Source organism: Vipera ursinii (assembly GCF_947247035.1).
Source record: "Vipera ursinii genome assembly, chromosome: 1".
Taxonomy (NCBI): domain Eukaryota; kingdom Metazoa; phylum Chordata; class Lepidosauria; order Squamata; family Viperidae; genus Vipera; species Vipera ursinii.
In genome coordinates this window covers 57925711-57946814 of record NC_139512.1, presented here as the reverse complement: position 1 = coordinate 57946814, position 21104 = coordinate 57925711, and the positions used below count along the sequence as shown (strand labels likewise).

Below are 21104 nucleotides of genomic sequence, written 5' to 3'. Positions count from 1 at the left end.
TTAAAAATTCAAATACAAAGTGAATACAACACAATGAAACTTTGGGAACGGTAGATTTATGATAGGATTTATGGTAAGATCACATGGCCAGCATGTCTGTATGCCGAGGCACATGGAACACTGTTGCCCTCCCACCAAAGTGGTACCTATTTGTCTACTTTCATTTGCATGCTTTCAAACTGCTAGGTTGGCAGGAGCTGCGGCAAGAACAGGAGCACATCCTGTCATGTGGTACTTGGATATCGAACTGCCAACAAGCCAGCCTCTTAACCACTAGGCCACCTGGCCCCATAGATCTATTCTAACAATGGACAAATAAGAGGTTCTTCACACTTCCTCTGGACATGATCTATACCTCCCTGAGGAAGATATACCTCACAGTTTGCAAAACCCTGTTCTAAATAGCAACAGCTCGATCCTACCTCCCTCACACCTTGTTCCTAACAATCTACATATCCCTAAAAATTTTTACTTTCTTTATTTATCAGATTTTAAAACCACCCATCTCCCTCACAGAGGGACTCACAAATATTCTGCTAGAATCCAAATAGTACTTTTAGCCAAAATCATGGTTAATATTAGAATAACTGGAAAGATAATTGCAGAGTTTTCTTTACCCTTTCTTCTTAGAAACTCCAATTAAAAAAAAGCTCAGAGAAAGGTTAGGTTTAAATATTACCTCCAGTATTTTGCATGGCATCTGCCGATTTAAATATTATAATTATGTTTAGTAATTAAATGATAAATATTGGCGTCAATAGTGATGTATTAGACATTAGGTTTTTACAAATCATTTGATGAGCTGATTTGCTAACTACCCCACTGGAAATGTCTTCTGGGCATGCAGATGCATGTCCAAAAGATCTCGGGAGGACCTGGAAGCAGTTGCTCTGAGCTTTCAAAGCAGCTGCAGCTGCTTCATGGCTTTGAGAAGCAGATCCAGAGGGTTGTTTAATTCATCAGTAAAGACTCATCAGATAATTTGCTCAGGCTTACTAGAAACATTGGAGAAACTTGGTAAGATGGGGTTTAATTTGAGGTTTGGAAACCCACAATTTCCACACTAAGTTTATTAAAAATGTATTTTCTTGCTCAGATTCAAACTGGAGCTGAAATCAGATTCTCCCAAATCACTGTACTAATGGGAAAACTAAACCAAGTTTCTTTCCTAGAATTAGCATGTGAAAGAGGAAAGGACCTTTCCCACTCCTAGCAGCTAGATAACCTTCTTCAGAGGGCAACTCTCAGTAGTGTCATAGGCTGTATTATTATTATTATTATTATTATTATTATTATTATTATTATTATTATTATTATTATTATTATTATTATATTATTATTATATTTGTTCATATTGTGCCCATACAGTCAATTGGAGTCAGGCAGCATCCAAGTCCAAATCAGTAAGTATGTAATTAAACTTTGTATTGAACCTGAAACCATTTTTACCTTGTAATATTTGCTTTCAGTTTCATTTTGAAACAAAGTGATACATTTGCTATCCAATCTCCAGTAGTGCCGCTTTCTCTGTATGGAAATAGAAAATTAAAATACTTTCCTTATAGTAAAGAATGCAGCAATAATGAAATAATGCAATGATGCAGATTTATACTAATAAGTTACCGGTAATACAAATAAGTGCTTTGGAACATCATTTTATATTGCCTAAAAGTAGTATGCTAAATCCAATCTCCAATAGTGACACATGTTTCTCTGCATGTTTCATTATGTTATTTTCTGAAGATTGCATTTTCCACTGGGTAACATTCATCAAATGTTTTCTTTAACTTTCCTTATAAATATTTATTATAAGATAACATTTTGCTTGCCAAAATTTATACAAAGTTTCTATTTATCGTTTCACATTAATTGATCAGATACAGACTGATTAATATACAACATTTTGAGTCAAAACTGGTATTATATGTGAAATCTTGAAGTGTTAGAAAAAGGATATTTATTTATTTATTAAATTTATATATTGTTTTCTAATTATACACAGGGTACTGTTCAAAGCAAGAAACTAGTGTCTATTACACTGCCTGTTTATAAATCCAAGGTGTCAGGCAATCAAGATGTTCTTGACCAGCAGTCCCCAACCTTTCCAGCTCTGTGGACCTCCGGTGGCAGTGGGGAAAAAAGAGGGAATGGATTTGTGCACGCAGCGCCTGCGCAAATGCAGCTTCACGAACTTGCCCACTGTTTGTGTGGTCCAGTTCCCAACAGGCCGCAGCTCAGCACCAGGCTGTGGACTGGGGATTGAGGATCCCTGTTCTTGACTTCATACTAACCAACATAAGCTGATGGAAAGGAATCATGAAATGTGTGGTGGAACATATTTATTCTTATAGACATCAATGAGAAAAGATTACTCAGTACAGAAATAGCTCCCTTTATAACCAAATCTTAAATGAAATGTTACAGTTTAGAAAAAAATAGATGTTAGATGTTATTCCAATACATACAATAGGAAACCTATTTTGTGGGAACAACTGAGTTTCCCTTTGTACACTACCTAAGTTCTTTGAATACCATCCCAGGTTGTTTGCTTTTTGTGTGACTTCTGAAGTACTTTGTATACATGGAAATTAAACTACAGCACACACAATGTAATCATGAACAACAAAAGACTTCTGCAAAGTAACCTGAATGTTCTTTATTTTAGTGTTAAATAAATGAATAGGTTCAGCTAATTACTTCCTTACCAAACTGTCTTTGCTTGTGTAGTGAACCATCCATCCTTCTTTTATTACTGTACTACTTCTCCTTTTTGCATGTTTGACAGATTGTACCACTCTCATTAATGGTATATTATTGCTTGTTGCAGGGCTTGAAAAAAAGAACAGTAAACTGAATAAGATTATTTGAATGAAGTTTTCAAAGAGGGACAATTTAAAGGGTTACTTGTTCCACTCAAGTAATTCTGAACAGCTATTTATTGCAGCATAGTAATATCTAGAATTGCATTCATTTGTTACATTTAGGAACTTACATAGCCCCACCCCAGCACAGAAATGTCACTAGAAGGTTCTGAAAGGAGCTACAGGGCTACCTGTTCGATATAATCAAATTGGTTTTTGCACAATGCAGAAGGTTGATCTAGATCAGGGGTGTCAAACTCACAATGTCACATGATGTGTTGCGCCATATTTTCCATTGCCGGCAATGGGGTGGGCGCGGTTTTGGCATGACGCATCCGGTCCACGGGCCAGCAGCTTGACACCCCTGATCCAGATCATACATAAGAAATCTTATATCTAAATGACTCATTCAGTACAATAGTATATATTACAATAAAACTAACGTGGAATTTTAAATTTAGACATGTATCATATTAATTCAGTATATTACTTAGAGAAAAGAAACCCAAGGTGGTAAACATATCAAAAAGACCTTCCTCCTCCTTTCTCCACAACAACAACCCTGTGAGGTGAGCTGGCCTGAGAAAGTATAACTGGCTCAAGGTCACCCAGCTGGCTTTCATGGCTAAGGCAGGACTCAGTCTCCAGCTATCTAGCCCAGTGTCTTAACCACTAGATCAAACTATGCTAAATTCACCTGATCATTCTGTTACTTTCATCATGGTCAAGATCAGTGTCCTGCATGTCTCCACTGTCACCTGGATTCACAGTCACCATCTCAGCATCAGGCACCATAGAATCTTCCATTTCATCTAAGAGGCCACTGTTTCTTTCACTGTCATTGTCATCACTTCCTTCTTCCATCACTATATCAGTCTCCATTCCTGGGCTAAGCAAGTCTGAAATGTTTAAAAAACTACATTGGTTTAGCAGTCTGGAAAAATAGTTCAAATTTAATTGGCTACATTATCCCACATCACATACATTATCCCTCATCTCATCCTCAAGTCTCTAAATCTGCTTTGGAGGGCTCTTTACCTTTGGAGCAGATCTTTCAGTTGAGGGAAGGAAGAATAAAATTTCCTTTTTTTGGTAAATACAAATTTAGTCATTGGCTGAAACTAATTGAATAGAATATTATATCTATATCTACCTTTATGCCTAAAATAAATGTAGAAAATCAAAAGTGAAGCTACATCAAGAATATTCTTTAATTTCTACAAAAATACTATCTTGTACTTGTGACCATGAATTAGCATATTAGCCAATGCCAAGCATTCTTCCTATTAATAAACAAAAAACAGCACAACTTTTATAAACAATGTAGGAATATGTAATGATTCATTTTATCTGTGGGATGAAAAAGGTCCTAAAGCTTGTCCCAAAGGTGCTTTTTCATGAGGCAACTGGACTTCCTTGTTTTTCTTTGAAGACATTTTGCTTCTCATCCAAGAAGCTTCTTCAGCTCTGACTGGATGGTGGGAAAGGAGAGGATTTATATTCCTTGCAGACAGCTGGTCATTTGCATTCTTTTAGAGCAGAGGTGTCAAACTGCCAGGCAGCGGGCCGGTTGCATCATGCAGAGGCCACGGCCACCCCAGCTCTGGCAATGCAAAAAAAGTTGTGATATGTTGTGACATGTCATGTGATGCAGCAAGTTTGACAGCCATGTTTTAGAGAGTTGTTGATGTCACCGGGAGGTTTATCTGTGTTGTCAGGGTCAAATGGCTATGGAGCCTTCATGGAACTGTTGAAAGGACTGTGTTATAGACTGAAGATAGATGTTGTATCTCTCCCCCTCTGTTGAGAGAGGGCTGTCCAATTTTGACATAGATGGCCTCTTTGACCCCTCTTTCAAAGCAGTGGTCCTCTCTATCCAAAATGTGGAACCTGCTGTCTTCAAAAGAGTGTCCTTTGTCTTTTAAATGCAGATGGACCACTGAATCTTGTCCTGGTGGGGTTGTCCTCCTATGTTGTGTCATGTGTTTATGAAGTGGTTGTTTTGTTTCCCCAATGTACAGATCTGCACATGGCTTATGGCATTGTACTGCATATACCACATTGCTCAGTTTGTGTCTGGATATTTTATCCATGGGATGGACAAGCTTCTACCTTAGTGTATTCGTGGGTTACCTGATGAATAAAGATAAAGATAAACTATTCCACAGATGCATATATATATATTGTTCTTGGCAACAATATAGAAATAGTTTGCTATGGTCAAGGGTATTGACTGCTTTCAATGATATTTTTCAATTTCTTTGCCTAATATAACACTCTCTATTTTCTTGTTCATCTTTCATTCATATCTATTTTTTTAGCTTTTTAAGATCAGCTAATATTGGCTTCCATCTGCTGTAATCAGATGCACATAGGTGAAAGCAACACATGTAGTAAGATGTAACTAGCTTTTAATCTACATTTATCTAATTGTATAAATAAAAAAAACAGATTAAGCCAAAATCTTCATAGAAACTGTTCAAAAAAGGAGAAGTCACTGATGAAGGAGCAGATCACCAGGTGTTATGAAGGAGAGGAGATCAAATGATGATGAATAGAACTATTGACAAAATTAAACAACATTTTAGCAGCTTAATACTGTAGCCCACAGTGAACAAAATAGTGCATTACAATATAAGAGATAAGCCTGTAAAGATGTAAGAATACATACGCATTTTAGAAACATATCCACAGATTACAACAAATAAGATTTTATCAAATCAATGGCAACATATAAAACTCAAATCTTTGTCACACCATATCTTAGATATTCATTTTCTAAGCACTGAAAATGAATCTAAAATATCACAATTGAATATTTCACAATAGTTTCTTACCAGCTTTATTCAATATTGTAAGCACACTAGGGGAATCGGCCCTTCTTCTAGCATCTTTTTCTGTAAGCATACATGTTTTGTGCCAGAAAGAAATTGTTTTTCTTAATTATCTTTAGTTAGAATAATATAATGCTGTAAGTACCAGTACTGTTATCTTGCTTCTCTCTCTGGAATGAATTTTCAATAAACATTTTTCTTATCCTTGGTTGGTTATTTAAGGATGGCAAACACCCTTGTGTAATTTCCTGAAAGTCATTCCCCTTTGGCAGACATAACAATTGCAGAAGCAAATACAGTTTGCCTATAAATTGATTCATTTTGGAGTGATTCTTCACAGGAAAGGTTGCTTCTAAATACTGAAAGACAGCACTACTGAAAAAAAGTCTTTTATAAATACAACATTGATCAATTATTATTATTGGAATATAAATATATTTTTAAAAATCTGTCAATAGAAACTGTAAAATTAGAACTCTTTATTAGGAAGTCTGGGGTTCTTAATTCTCAACTTCATGATAGATCTTGATTGCACTGACCCTAGCATGTATAATAATTAAATGTCTCATTTATTTATTTTTTGATGAGTTGTGGGCAACATTTTTCAGACAGAAGGTCATTCCAAAATTGTTGAATAATACTGTATGCCAGAAGCTGTATTCCAAAACTGGGCAGACACAAATCAAGAAATGGCTTTGGCTTGTCACTAATCCCAGAGGTGGTCCACGTTCTGCGGAAGAACATCTGAGAGCTGCTTTATTGTCTCCAATATGAAATTCATTTATGTTGAAGCATTAAAAATTACATATAACAGGAAGATTTATTTTATTTTTTTAAAAACTTATATATCCATATTTCAAACTTTGATTGTCTTATTTATTATTTATGGAATAGAATGGTTAAAGACTAGATTATTACATTTACAACAAGTGTATTAATAGCTTATTCTCAGTATTTTAAGTGTTTAAGCCGAGGCTTATTGACATACGTATTCTTTGACACACTATGATCTAAGCAGAATAGCAGAACAGAGTTGGCAGGGACCTTGGAGGTCTTCTAGTCCAAATGGTTGTCCAATCTCTTCTTAAAAACTTCCAGTGTTGGAGCAATCACAACTTCTGGAGGCAGGTTGTTTCACTAATTAATTTTTATGTCAGGAAATTTCTCCTTAGTTCTAGGTTGCTTCTCTCCTTAGTTTCTATCCATTGCCTCTTGTCCTACTTCAGGTACCTTGTAGAATAGCTTGACTCCCTCTTCCTGAGATATTGGAACACTGCTATCATGTCGCCCCTTGCCCTTCTCTTCATTAAACTAGACCACAGGTCTGCAACCCGCGGTTCCGGAGCCGCATGCGGCTCTTTCAGCCGTCTCCTGTGGCTCCCAGTCCTCTGCCATGTGCAGTCCAAAAAAAAAAAGTGGGACTAAAAAAGTTCAACCAATCAATTCAAATATGCAGGGTAGGTGCATATCTCGCCTTGGCTCCACTCTTCAGTCAAACCCTGTTCTGCGCATGTGCACATGTACGCGCATGTGCACACATTTTTTGTGGCTCCCAGTTTTTCCTTTTGTGAGGGAACCGGTTCCGAGTGGCTCTTTCACTGTTTCAGGTTGCTGACCCCTGAACTAGACATACCCAATTCCAGCAACCGTTCTTTATATGCTTTAGCCTCCAGTCCCCTAATCATCTTCATTGTTCTTCTCTGCACTCTTTCTAGAGTCTCAACATCTTTTTTACCTATGTTTTTTTTTCTTCATCTCAGTAATAAATGACTGCTGGGGTTTTTTTCAAATATTTTTTAGAATACAGAGCACTAATATCCTTGATGCAACTTACCTCCGTTAATGGCTACTTCTCCAAGGCAATCATTCGGTACTTTAGGTGCACAGCGTTTGTGACAGTTGAATCTACAATCTTTTTAAAGAAAAGATGTATAATTTGCACAAATTGCTTGGTTATAATGTGACAGTTTCAGATACAAAGAACATTGTTAAAGCTGGCTATGAGACAGTGGTTCTTGATCCAGACAACAGATGTCAATTCGAGCAAACCAAGGTCTGATCCTATGGGGAAAAACCGGGAATGAGTTCCAGATATTTCCTCCTCTTCCTGGAATTACTTCCCTGCCAGCTCTTCCATGAAATTCAATCAAGTGGCTGCTCCACAATATAGGATCATACAAAATATATTTGTAAGCCTATCTTTAGAAGGCAATGACAAAATAGATCTAAATAAAGTATGACATTTCACATCTTAAAAAAGCTTTGCTTTATCTCAATTCCAGCAAGGATCATACACTAAGAAAATCTGCATTCTATTTGTATATTTGTAGCATAATTTTTACATCTTATATTCAGAATCCTCCAATATTTTGTAACTTTTATTCCAATTTTGCTACACTGTTACAGAAAGTTACTATGATGGACACAGTAGGATTTCAGTCTAATTACGAGAAATCTTATTCTTCACTCCTCTACAGCATATGAAAGTTTCATAAGCAGCAAAAATACATTCAGGGACACATTCAAGCATCAAAGCTAAAATAACTAATTATCTTTCAGTAACATATTTCTGAAAACTTATTCGAAGATTCAAGCCTATTCACTGTATGGTGCAGTAAGCCATCAATTGTAGAAAAAAAATTCCCATAAACACACATTTCTTAAAGACCTGCTGTTAAAGACATGCTGTACTGTACTTCCAAACAAGAGCAAGAGCACTTACATTTATAAAGTGCTTCATAGAGCTTTACAGCACTCTCTAATCAGTTTACAGAGTCAGCATATTGTCCCCAACAATGTGGGTCTTCATTTTACCAACTTCAGAAGAATGGAAGGCTGAGTCAGCTTTGAGCCCTGTCAAGATCAAACTGCTGGCAGTCGGCAGAGTCAGCTTCCAATAGTGCATTCTAACCATACCATTTTATTCCAAATTCTGCCATTATTTTCCTAGGCACAGTTATACTAATCCTGGTTGACACACTGACATCTTTGCATGGGGGAAAGCCTTTTCTTAGCTGTAAGGAACAGATTGACATATCAGTCAGTCTTACAATCACTCTATAAACACGTACATCTGTATTTTATTATTTCTCCATTTCCCACATCTACACCTTCAGTCTTGAATAACAATAATTACTTTCTTTTTAGAAATTTATGAAATGAACTTTTATAGGATTTATTTCAATTTTACTGTTCCAAATATTTCTCTGTATAAGATATCTCTATATATCTAAAATATTCATTCTACATCCCCTCACTAGAATGTCATCCCAAATTATTTCATTACTTCCATTTTTAATTCCATACTGCAAGCCCCTTGTTTAGTCTTTTATTATTTTTATCAAAGCTCCTCCACATTTTTTTTTACATATTTTTACTGTTCCTTACTGTCCTTAAAGGGACGCGGTGGCTCAGTGGGTTAGGACGCTGAACTTGTCGATCGGAAGGTCGGCAGTTTGGCGGGTCGAATCCCGAGTGCCGCGTAGCAGAGTGAGCGCCTGTTACTCGTCCCAGCTTCTGCCCACCTAGCAGTTCGAAAGCACGTAAAAATGCAAGTAGAAAAATAGGGACCACTACGGTGGGAAGGTAACAGCGTTCCGTGCGCCTTTGGTGTCTAGTCATGCCGGCCACATGACCACGGAGACGTCCTCGGACAAGCGCTGGCTCTTCGGCTATGAAACGGAGATGAGCACCGGCCCCTAGAGTCGGAAACGACTAGCACGCATGTGCGGGGGAACCTTTACCTTTACCTTACTGTCCTTAACTGCATTGTTGCAACTATATTTCCCCTCTATGCACATTATAACATATCCTTCTTCTATCCTAATTTCCATTATTTTATACGCACTTTATACACCTCTTTACTATTGCAATTCTTTCAATCAAATGATGCTCTGTCCCTGTTCAGAACTTTTCATTATCTTTGTATCTTTCACTGTGTCAGTCTTTTACCATACTCAGATCAGGCTTGTCAATTCATTCTTTTTACATGTCTGTGCACTGATAGATTGTTTAAACTATGCATTTTAAACAGATTTTTTTTTCTTAAGAAGGTATTAATCTGTCACTATTCCTCTTTTATTGACTCTCCCAAAGGCCCCTGTATTTCTTTTTCTGCGCTCTGTCTTATTATGCCCCCATTCATTAATGACATCTAGGAACATGAGTTTTTCCCATGAATTCTCCTACAAACAGTTTAGCTTCCATCCTTTTATTATCACTATTAACATTATTATCAGTTTCACCTATTAGCACTTTGATTCATAATTCAACCTAAAACTTTACAGCCAAGCTTTTATACACAACCATTCTTCATAGCTCCATTGTACAAAATCAGGCTACTTTCAATCAAATCTACCATCCTTTTAGTTTGGCAAACATACAGCATAACTATTTGATTTTATTTCATTAACTGATGTATAATTTTAGCATTTATTCATCATAATCTTCCATATATGGTTATCAGTGGATAGGCACATCCATATTAATTTTCCATCCATCAGCTATAATATAGGTCAATCAAAGCCTTCACATAGCAGCTTTTAATAAGGTAGACAATGTATAGACCAGCTTTATTCAGCTTAATACATTAGAACAATGTTTCTCAACCTTGGCAGCTTGAAGATGAGTGGACTTCAACACCCAGAATTCCCCAGCCAGCAGAGCTGGCTGGGGAATTCTGGGAGTTGAAGTCCACTCATCTTCAAGCTGCCAAGGTTGAGAAACCTTGCATTAGAGTATAATAATTGGGAGAGACACTAGAGACATGTAGTGCAAGCTATATCTCTAGTATTCTAAGCTAATGAAGAGTTTAGCATAGCTGCAAACAAACCAATTGAGACTTTGCTCTCCACAATACTATATTTCAAGCTGACATACTGTTGCCTGTATCCCACCAGCTAGGAAATATATCACCAGATAATTCAGGACACAGTAGTAACAAATAAAATATTAAAATGTTTTAAAAATCTTTAAAACAAATGCATTATTATCATACTTGCAAGTGGGCAACATATTTGTTTCAGTTCTAAATTGCTTACCTTTGCACTGTAAGCCTTGTCTAAAAAGTCCTTTAAGTAGCTTTTTGCAGTACTGACAAACTGTTGGCCTTGTATATGAGTGAATGACAAAAGTATGAGGCACTTTAACCTTGCAAAGCAAAATCTTGTCAAGCTGAATAGGTCGCCCAATGTGTGATTGCGAATTAGACCTCTTCTCTCTTCCAAATGAAAAGTCAGGTGGTGTTTTCTGCTACAATAGGTCAATAAAATACATAAAGTCATTTTAGTATGGAAGGTATTTTTTGCATATGGGTATGGCTGACTGATGAGAACAAATAAGTTTGAAATGATCATATCGATCTCCCTTTATTCTTTGTTAGCAAGCCAAAAAATTTACACACACACAGACACACACACACAGACACACACACACATATGTTTTCATTGCTTCTCACGGGTGCAGGTATGTAGGTCTTGGTGTATTCGGGTCTTTTCCCGTGTAGGATGCATTATACCTCGCCAAAACACCTTCAATCCTACACAGGAAAAGATCCGAATACACCAAGACACACACACACATACACACACACACACACATATAAGTCAATGAAAGACCAAGATTCACTTAACAACCGTGTTACTAACTTAACAATGCAAAGTGATTCACTTAAGAAATGTGTCAAGCAAGGTCTTAAAATGGAACAAAACTCACTTAACAACTCTCTTGCTTAGCACCAGAAAATTTGGCCTCAGTGTGGTCTACGTCCAAGACTACCTTTATTCTCTCATCCCTTGAAGCTCTAAGAATCTACGTTCAGGGCTTGCAGGAGCTGCAGACAGATGCTAGATTCACGCCTTCAACATAATACATTGTTTTTGAACCCAAATTATCACAGAGCCCAAATGTTATATATACATCCCTATTGTTACAAATAAAGGTTATAAATAAATCTTTTTTTTCCAGAGCAACAAACATGAATTCCCCAAAATAAAATACAATTAGAAATGTTTCATTAACATGAATGGTAGCACTAGGTCTGAAGTTTTCAACAGAAAATTATATTATGTTGCAGAAATATCTGCTAAAGCTCAGGTATCTTGTATCAAAGTCATAGGGGATTTTTTTTTAAATCCAGTATGTTTTGGTTAGCTACAGATTTCTTTGGCCCTGCTTCCCCGGGTAGCTAGCCAGAATTCCTGACTTGGGAAGCTTGGATTCTGACCAGGAAGCAATTGCTCAGATTACACTATGGAAACTACAGAAGACAGCTGTTTGTCAGGCAATAAGCAAATTGCTTCCATTAATTTGCAGCAAGTATACTGAGTCTGGGCAATAATATCCTTGAAATACTTCAAGAACCTTTTGCAATTACTGTGGAGGTTACATGCATGTGCAAATGCTACAAGTGCCACATTGCCAAATGTTTTAGAAAAACTGATCAAATCTAAACTATCCTTTCAACAGCAAAACTTCACTATGTAGCAGTTCAGCTTTGGCCAACTATAACCAAAGTTGTGAAATAAAAATATCCATAGATCTTCATCCCCCAAATACAGGATTGTCAGCCACAAAAGGAAAAATAAATGGTGGAAGCTGCTAAATCTGAATAGGCAGCCTTAGGCCTCTGAGCTATCTGTGGCCTTCCCATCACCACTTTTGGGCTCCCAGAGTTCTCAGAACAGTGCCATAATGCAAACTGGCAATGTTTAATATTGCTGGGATTTTTTTTTTCCAGAAATGAATCCTTAAAAGAGTTAAGCTTTTCCTTGGAATTTTCATTTTGTTATTTTGGAACCACATTTCATGAAGGTATACAAAGGTTTTCAGTAAACACAGACATACAGACACACACACACACACACACGTGTGTGTGTGTGTGTGTGTGTGTGTGTGTGTGTGTGAGAGAGAGAGAGAGAGAGAGAGAGAGAGAGAGAGAGAGAGAGAGTTTGACATAGTATATTTTTGTTTTGTTTCAAGATATGAAAGCTGAAATGTCACCTGAAATCCCAAAACTAATAACCTTCCCAAAGTGTTTTCTCCAAATTTCTATTTCTGTCAACACATTTGCTTTCAGATGCTTTCTGTTTACTGATCCTATTTGTTTGCAAAACCTCTAATGCCCAAAGCATCTTAGCCCTTTTAGCACAGAGCTTCATCTTTTTCCTCTTGCATTGCATTTTCTTCTTTAAAACTTTTTTAAACTAATTTTTATTGAAGAAATTTTTAACAAAGTAAAAAAAGAAAATAAAGAAAACAGTAAAAGGATAAAAAGGAAAAAAAGAAATAGAAAGAAAAAATATATATTAGTGCTTCCAAGTTTCTTGACAAAAGTTATACATTTAAATTTTGCCCTAAATTACCATAATTTCCTTCTTTCTATAAACTACCCTAATCTCCAAACCCATTAATCACAAGTTCATTTTTCTCTCCATTCAACTAAATCTTTTCCTCCAAGCACCAGAAGTATAAGTCACTATTCTACAAGATTTGTTTCAATTTAATAAATACATACATAAAATAATATTTGATAATGAAAGTTTTGGAAGAATTAGGCTGCAATGTACCATCTCTTAAAACATCGATATTTTCCATTACGAGCCTTGTCTTCTGGCATTAGCTATGTTATGATATAGCATAATGAAGCCTTGTCACATTATCCATATCCGTACTTCTGGCTGATACATGCAAAAATATGCCTTTTCCACTTAAAATAAGGGAGCATAATGCATCTGGAACTATAGAAGAGTTTCTCAATGTTTTATTTCTGTGCTGAGAATATATGTTTTAATCATACTATTATTATTATTACAACTTCCAGTTGAATAGAACTAAAGAATCATGATTTATCTGTATGAAATTTGCAGCAAAACTTAGAAAGACCAAATTCCAGACGTCTTTTGATATGACACTTTAAAGGGAGAAGAGGAAAAAACAAAAACCCACCTCAAAACTGGGGCTTGCAGGAATCTAGAAAATGAAGACCACATTCAGAACAAGGGAAAAAGAAAATGTAGAGCAATATTATTTAGAAAGTAAATATAAAGTTTAGAACAAAAAGTAAAAAACTGAAACTTGCATGAAATTATTTAATGTGTGCTTTCTCATTTCCCAATTGGTCATTTTTAAAATGTGTACAGATTCTATAAAATTAATTGATCAAGTTCAAGAATACCCCCAATTGAACTAATCTGCCAACAAAATAACTAACAACAAAGATTTCCTTGTATGTTTGCTGCTTCTTACAATAAAAGAGAGAGAGAGAGAGAGAGAGAGAGAGAGAGAATTCTTCTGTGAAAATTAAATTCTGCTCATCCAAAGTTGGGTGTTGTTTGCTATTTTTTTAAAAACATAAAGTTGTATAATTTAAAATTTGAACTTTAATACCAGAAATGAACTACTGTAACTTTTCAAAGTTCAAAAAAAAAGAATGGAAGTAGATTGGAGTAGAAGGCTCCGCATGCCTAAAAAAGCTAAGGAATGTTTTTTATCCCAAACATGTTTATCTTGCTGGAACACTTTGATACAAAAATTTTGAAAATTCTTCCATACTGAAGAAATAAGAAGTAACTAAGATTTTTTCTCCCATAACTGTTGTGCTGTTTCTACAATGAGTTTGGTTATGGGATTCCAAAAGCAGTTATGCTGGGACACACATGTGAAAAGCTCATCTACACTAGAACAAAATATTTAAATATATTCATTACTTGGCCTATTTTCAACATTTAGATATTCTGTACCTGGAGTCCTTCATCTGCAGGTGTAGATGAAAGTTCAGCAGACATTGTTCTGATATTACCAAGTCCTGTTAATGAAACATTTGATAATCGTCTCTTCCGGACACAACTGCAGTTGTTAGGGATTTTAAATGCACATCTCTTGTGATAGTTTAAGCCACATCCTGAGAAGAACATAAAAAACTATTATGCCATATTACAATATGATGGAAAAATTGAAATCAAGCACATAGAATACTAGTAAAGGTAAAGGTTCCCCCGCACATGCGTGCTAGTCGTTTCCAACTCTAGGGGCCGGTGCTCATCTCCGTTTCAAAGCCGAAGAGCCAGCGCTTGTCCGAGGACATCTCCGTGGTCATGTGGCCGGCATGACTAGACGCTAAAGGCGCACGGAATGCAGTGGCTCAGTGGGTTAGGACGCTGAGCTTGTCGATCAGAAGGTCGGCAGTTTGGCGGGTCAAATCCCGAGTGCCGTGTAACAGAGTGAGCGCCTGTTACTCATCCCAGCTTCTGCCAACCTAGCAGTTCGAAAGCACGTAAAAATGCAAGTAGAAAAATAGGGACCACTATGGTGGGAAGGTAACATAGAATACTAGACCTTTATAAAAAAAAGACTAACTTTTTTAAGTTTACATTTTTAAATAACAAAAAAAATGTACAGGTTCACCAATGTTTCATGGTTTGTTTCTGTAATACAGTCCTTCTCATCAAAGCAAATTTTCATACTCCGGCACATACTAACGAATCTCTAATATATGGATTCCATTTATGCTGTCAAGAGCATGCATTAAAAAGCAATTAGATTTGAAAAAGATTCTTCACTTAGGGATGATCTAACACATCTTATATTAGTTTCCCTTATAGAAACTAGATTTTTTTTTCTTTCTGAAGTGATCCAAATTCAAATCCATATTTAGTAAGTAAAATAAATATGCAACTTTTCAACAAATAAAGCAATAGCACTTAGACTTATATACCACTTCACAGTGCTTTGCAGCCCTCTCTAAGCAATTTTACCAAGTCAGCTTATTGCCCCCAACAATCTGGCTCCTCATTCAACCTCAGAAGGATGGAAGGCTGAGTCAACCTTGAGCCATGTCAGGAGCAAACTGCTGGCAGTCGGCAGAGTCAGCCTGCAATACAGCATCCTAACCACTGTGCCACCACGGCCCCTAACATCCTTTTTCTTCTTCTTTAATCTTTCTTAGTGCTTTATCAATGTATTTAAAAAGTGTTCTGTTTGTAGTATTTATGGTTATAAAATTGTTTTTACCATCACAGAGTCTGGCTAACTTATTGATCACCATCAAAATCTACTCTTCAACCTGTTTCTGTGGACTTCTGTGAACCAGCATGAAAAACCACAACTGTTGTTTATAGGAAACCAGCTAACAAGGAAGGTTTGCATATTTAGTGGTCCCTTGCAGAGAGTGTCTTTGTACATGCAGAAGATTGATGAAAAAGATGGGGAGGGGTATCTTTGTAAGAAAAGCACTGACCACAAGGAAAATGACCCTGAGAAGCAGCAAGTCCTCCAATGACCATGTTGTGTAAACAAGAATTCCTCGTACTCTTCAAGCACACAGAAAGCAACCTTTTCAATGTTATTCTATTAATTGATTTATGCTTCCTACGAGTTCCAGCTCACATAGTATTTGCCATAGAGTGCCCTTGGCCTGAACCTTATGTGGACAAACAACTGGAGTTCTCAAAGCCAAAATTAAAGATGATTTGGGCACCATAACAAACACAAAATTGGATCCTTTCTAGGAAAAATAATTCAACTCATATTTAACTTTGGGGCAATAAAACCCTATTGAGCTTATAAGACAGAGTTACATTTCAAAAAATAACAAATAGATTTTAGTACTGAACAATCCTAACTACAGAAGGAAAACATTCAGTACCTTTTTATTTAAACATATTCCTCTTTAAAAGTTTGCCCTGGCAGCTCATTGGTCTCCTCTGCACTACAAACAGCCACAACTGCTATTAACATCAGTCAGGTTTATAGAGCACACCAGTCAATTAAGCTCATGGACATTCCAGAAGTTAAAACAATCCTGTGCTTAATTTTGTGTTTGTGGTACTCTTTTTTTATTCACAATAGAAGTGAATGTTTGGTACATGTTCTAAGAATGTTTGTGTTACTTGTAGATAACTGTTCTTGTACTTGTTACAGCAATATTCCTATCTTTAAAAGCTAAGTTCAGCAAACAGATATCTTATTCCTTTTTTATAAATGATTTGCATTTGTAACATGAGGCTATTCTGTTTTGGACCTTTACTGACTTATTTTGAATATACACAAAGAACACTGACCATTTTTAGAAATATTGTTATATATAAGTTGCAAGTCATTCTAGTGAAAAAGGAATACACTTTTCAAAATATGTTGGGGCAAATAAAAACTTTTTTTTTTTTTGTTATTGCAACTTGGAATTCCTCACCCTCTCTTTTGTTTAATGTATCATCAGAGAAGCCAAGAAAAGACTATTGTTTGAAATAAAATCTTGGAAAGCTGTTTTGCACCCAGTATGATTTGATGAAATATAAGGTAGCATTTTATATTCTTATGGTTTTTCTATGGCAGGCAAAGCCTGAATGGAATGGCAAAGATGGATTGGAACTAGAACTAGACTGAATTGAGAATAAACTTAATAGCTCCTACTGATTGAGCTAAATAACATATATGGAAAGTTAAAGGATCCAATACTTAGGTCCTGCCCAGATGAATGATCTTACTTTCTCGACAATCATATTTAACAATAAAGTATGTCTTTTCTTCATATCCGGAAATAAGACACGGTCTTATTTTATTTTTATTTTTTTTGCCTCCAAAAGAGCACCAGGTCTTATTTCAAGGGGATGTCTTTTATACTCACCTCCGGCACCGACAGCCCCACCTAGCTGGTCCACTTCTTCTGCAGCTGCATTCCAGGCTGCATTTTGCAGTCAGGCCTTTCTGGAAGGCCTCTGCAGCAGGGCTCCAAGCTATGGATTCAATCCATAGTTTGGTTCTCAGCTGCAATGGCCTTCCAGAAAGGCCTCTGACTGCAAAATGCAGACCTGGCTGCAGAAGACACCGCAGTAGAAGGCTGGCAAGGAGAGGTCTGGCTGTGTGGTAAATGAGTGCGGGGCATGTGGGGTAGCTCCACACCACCGCCCCAGCTTAATTTTTAGGCATGTGCCTCACCCCAAAACTAGGACTTGGGGTAGGGCTTATATTAGGCCCACCTGCAAAAATCAACCTAGGGCTTATTTTCGGGGTAGGTCTTACTTTCAGGAAAACACAGTATATGCTCCAAAATATTTATATGTATATATGTATATGTATATGTATATGTATATATATATATATATGTTGTTGTTGTTGTTAGTTGCGAAGTCGTGTCCGACCCATTGCGACCCTATGGACAATGTTCCCCCAGGCCTTCCTGTCCTCTACCATCTTCTGGAGTCCATTTAGGCTCACGCCTACTGCTTCAGTGGGACTCCGTCCAGCCACCTCATTCTCTGTCGTCCCCTTCTTCTCTTGCCCTCAATCTTTCCCAGCATTAGGCTCTTCTCCAGTGAGTCCTTCCTTCTCATTAGGTGGCCAAAACATTTGAGTTTCAACTTCAGGATCTGACCTTCTAAAGAGTAGTCAGGGTTGATCTCCTCTAGGACTGACCGGTTTGATCGCCTTGCAGTCCAAGGGACTCGCAGGAGTCTTCTCCAGCACCATAGTTCAAAGGTTTCAATTCTTTGGCGATCAGCCTTTCTTATGGTCCAACTTTCACAGCCATACATTGCAACTGGAAAGACCATAGCCTTGACTATACGCACTTTTGTTGGCAGGGTGATGTCTCTGCTTTTTAGTGTGCTGTCTAGATTTGCCATGGCTTTCCTCCCCAGGAGCAAGCGTCTTTTAATTTCTTGGCTGCAGTCCCCGTCTGCAGTGATCTTGGAGCCCAGGAAAATAAAATCTGTCACTACCACCATTTCTTCCCCATCTATTTGCCAGGAATTGAGAGGGCTGGATGCCATGATCTTGGTTTTCTTAATGTTAAGTTTTAAGCCAGCTTTTGCACTCTCCTTCTTCACCCGCAACAAGAGGCTCTTTAGTTCCTCTTCACTGTATATGTATATGTATATGTATACATTGCATATATATCATTCTGAGGCATGCCAAATACATAAAGGTAGATGTTTCACTTGCCTTCACATTTAAGTCCTTGACGTACAAGCCCCCAGAGCATTTCTCCACAGTGGTCACAGAAGGCTGGTGCTCTGTAGGAATGGACAAACAGAGCATGTGGCCGAATCTGAAAGTCTTCAAAAGTTGCAGAAGCTGGTGAAATAAAAGATAATTGAAGATTTCAAAAGATGGTGATTTAAGAGCTACATATATTTTATCACTGTTTATTGTTCATCGAAACAACTGAATACTTGAGTCTGCCACAGGAGTATACATTTGTTGACTTTTGTTAAACTGAAATGCAAAAGTTTTAGGAGGATAGTAATAATGAGTGGAGCACATAGAACAGTTTACTTAGAGTTTCCAAAGTGGTCATCAAATCATTTGCATGAGTTCTGCATCTATAGAAACCTTTTTAAAGATTATTTATTAAAAGCATTTTAGCTAAACATGCTCCTAAAGAATATTGTAAATATTATTACTGCCCTGAGATTTATAATCTAAAAGATATGGCAGCGAAGGAAAATAGAAGAGGAATTTTTTAGAAATCCAGGGCTCAGATTTAACAGGGAAGCCTTTTCTCAATCCAGCAACAAAGGTATGGCTCCTTGTCTTCCTACTTAGTTCCAGAAATTAAGAAAGAATAGAGAAATATATGTCCCAATGAAGAAAGAAGGATTAATTCTTTATAGCCAAACAGGTGGGAAAAGCAGCATTTTATCCCTGACTGATATAAGGCAAATCCATTCACACAACACAAACTTGATAGCCTAATGGAATAAAAATGTTTAGATCAACCACTAAATGGAGGATAGTGTGAATAAATTGAAGGGCTCAGAAATAATATATATGTTAGATGTCTTCTCAGAAAACAAATGCAAACTGGTTATCAACTAAGGTAACTTCATTGGTGTTAGTGAGTATCAGGCTTGTTCCCTGTTTATTTGCAGAAGGTTGCCCTACCAGTATTGGTTGGGGTTGGGGTTTTCTCCTTGATAATTCCTTGATTAAAGTATTGGTTTTGTTTTGTTTTGGTTTAAATATTGGTTTGTGTGCTTCCCTGATGTATCAAAGGGAATGCAGGTGACCCTCACTTTCCTATCATTTGTTGAACAACCACTTGAAGACACAATGGCACTGAAAAAGGAGACTTACAATGGTCCTCACTGTTGCAACCATGACAGCATAATTACCATTTGCAATCTTCACCGCTGACTTCCATGTCCATGTGGAAACTAACAGGAAGTTGCAAGCTGCAGGCACATGATGCTACACTTAATGACTCACAGTGATTCACTTAATGACTGGGAGTAACATGAGTTGGATGTGGTATATGACATTTCACTTTATGACCCCATTACTGAGCAACAGTTGCCTGCCCCAATTGAGGTCAGTAAGTGAGAATTACCTATGTACTCCAAATATGTTAAGGCATCAGAGATCAAGGAATTTTTTTCCCCTGCAAAGAGGACATCACTTCTAAACAAACAATAGCTTGGTTTTTCCATGGGTTATATTTTGGTTCTCTGACTACTACTGTGGCCTTCACCAATTCCAGCAGTAATTTCTTCTCCTGATATTGTAGATAGCATATTTGAGTTAAGCTAACAAGGACTTACTTTAGCTTTGTTTTGAAACATGTTTTTGTTGTTAAACAAGAAGCCATAAACAACAATAAAACATGAACATTTAGTTTCTTCTCTTGATGTACAAGTGTGTTCATTTCAACAGACAGGATCATTTTCGGCAGATATTCAGATACATGTACAAAAATATTAGTTTTAGCTTTATGCACCTATGTGTTTTAACAGGCATTCAAATTAAACTGTTCTGTTCATGATAGGCACACAATCCCATGTATGCTTACTCATAAGTAAACATAAATAGGAATAATTACCAATACTGCAGCCTCTGTTACTGTAACAATTTTATTATACAGCCTTCATCCTAATATTCCAAGTCAGTTGATAGGGAAATAACTGACATATATCTTATTAAAACCACTGTTTGTCCAGCAAGGCTCTCTGCAAATTAATTGTGGGATTATCACAACTCATATCCTTGACATAAAATCAGAATGAGTAAACAGACTTGAGACTAAACCCAAACAAAAATGACAATTCAAAAAAAGTTAAATCAATCAAACATGTTTCCTATTAATTTATCTCATTAAGTAGGGTGCATGGTAAGCAGGGCTTCAAAATGAATCTAGTTTTTTTTTCAGCTGCAGCATGTGAAGATAAAAAAAATTAAAATAACAGTACATTGGAAGGCATGCAGAGTGATTCTTCCTCACAAATGAGCAATACACACCAGCATTAAAATGGGATAAAGACAAAAGAACGCTTATGATATCTATAAATCAGCTTTTGTTACATTTAAAATAATTTGAGCACAAATGTTAAAACAATCTGAGCACAAATGATGAACACATAAATGCATTTAGAAGTGAATTATGTGAACCAATAATCCATAAATATACCTGTAATGCAAT

At 36.7% G+C, this 21104-nt stretch overlaps 1 protein-coding gene across 3 annotated transcripts in view; it reads right to left on the bottom strand.

The window, feature by feature from the left end:
• Nucleotides 1-21104, bottom strand: part of PRKD1 (protein kinase D1) — a 113122-nt gene that overhangs the window by 17310 nt on the left and 74708 nt on the right. For 2 of the 3 annotated variants that reach the window (XM_083348618.1, XM_083348620.1), the window contains 8 exons: nt 18632-18763; nt 14434-14594; nt 13640-13663; nt 10735-10945; nt 7530-7607; nt 3559-3760; nt 2706-2829; nt 1450-1527 (listed from right to left, as the gene is read on the bottom strand). In XM_083348618.1, coding sequence (XP_083204744.1) covers nt 1450-1527; nt 2706-2829; nt 3559-3760; nt 7530-7607; nt 10735-10945; nt 13640-13663; nt 14434-14594; nt 18632-18763 — 1010 coding nt within the window. The remainder of the gene's footprint in view (nt 1-1449; nt 1528-2705; nt 2830-3558; nt 3761-7529; nt 7608-10734; nt 10946-13639; nt 13664-14433; nt 14595-18631; nt 18764-21104) is intronic. The other variant, XM_083348619.1, reaches the window with a different exon arrangement.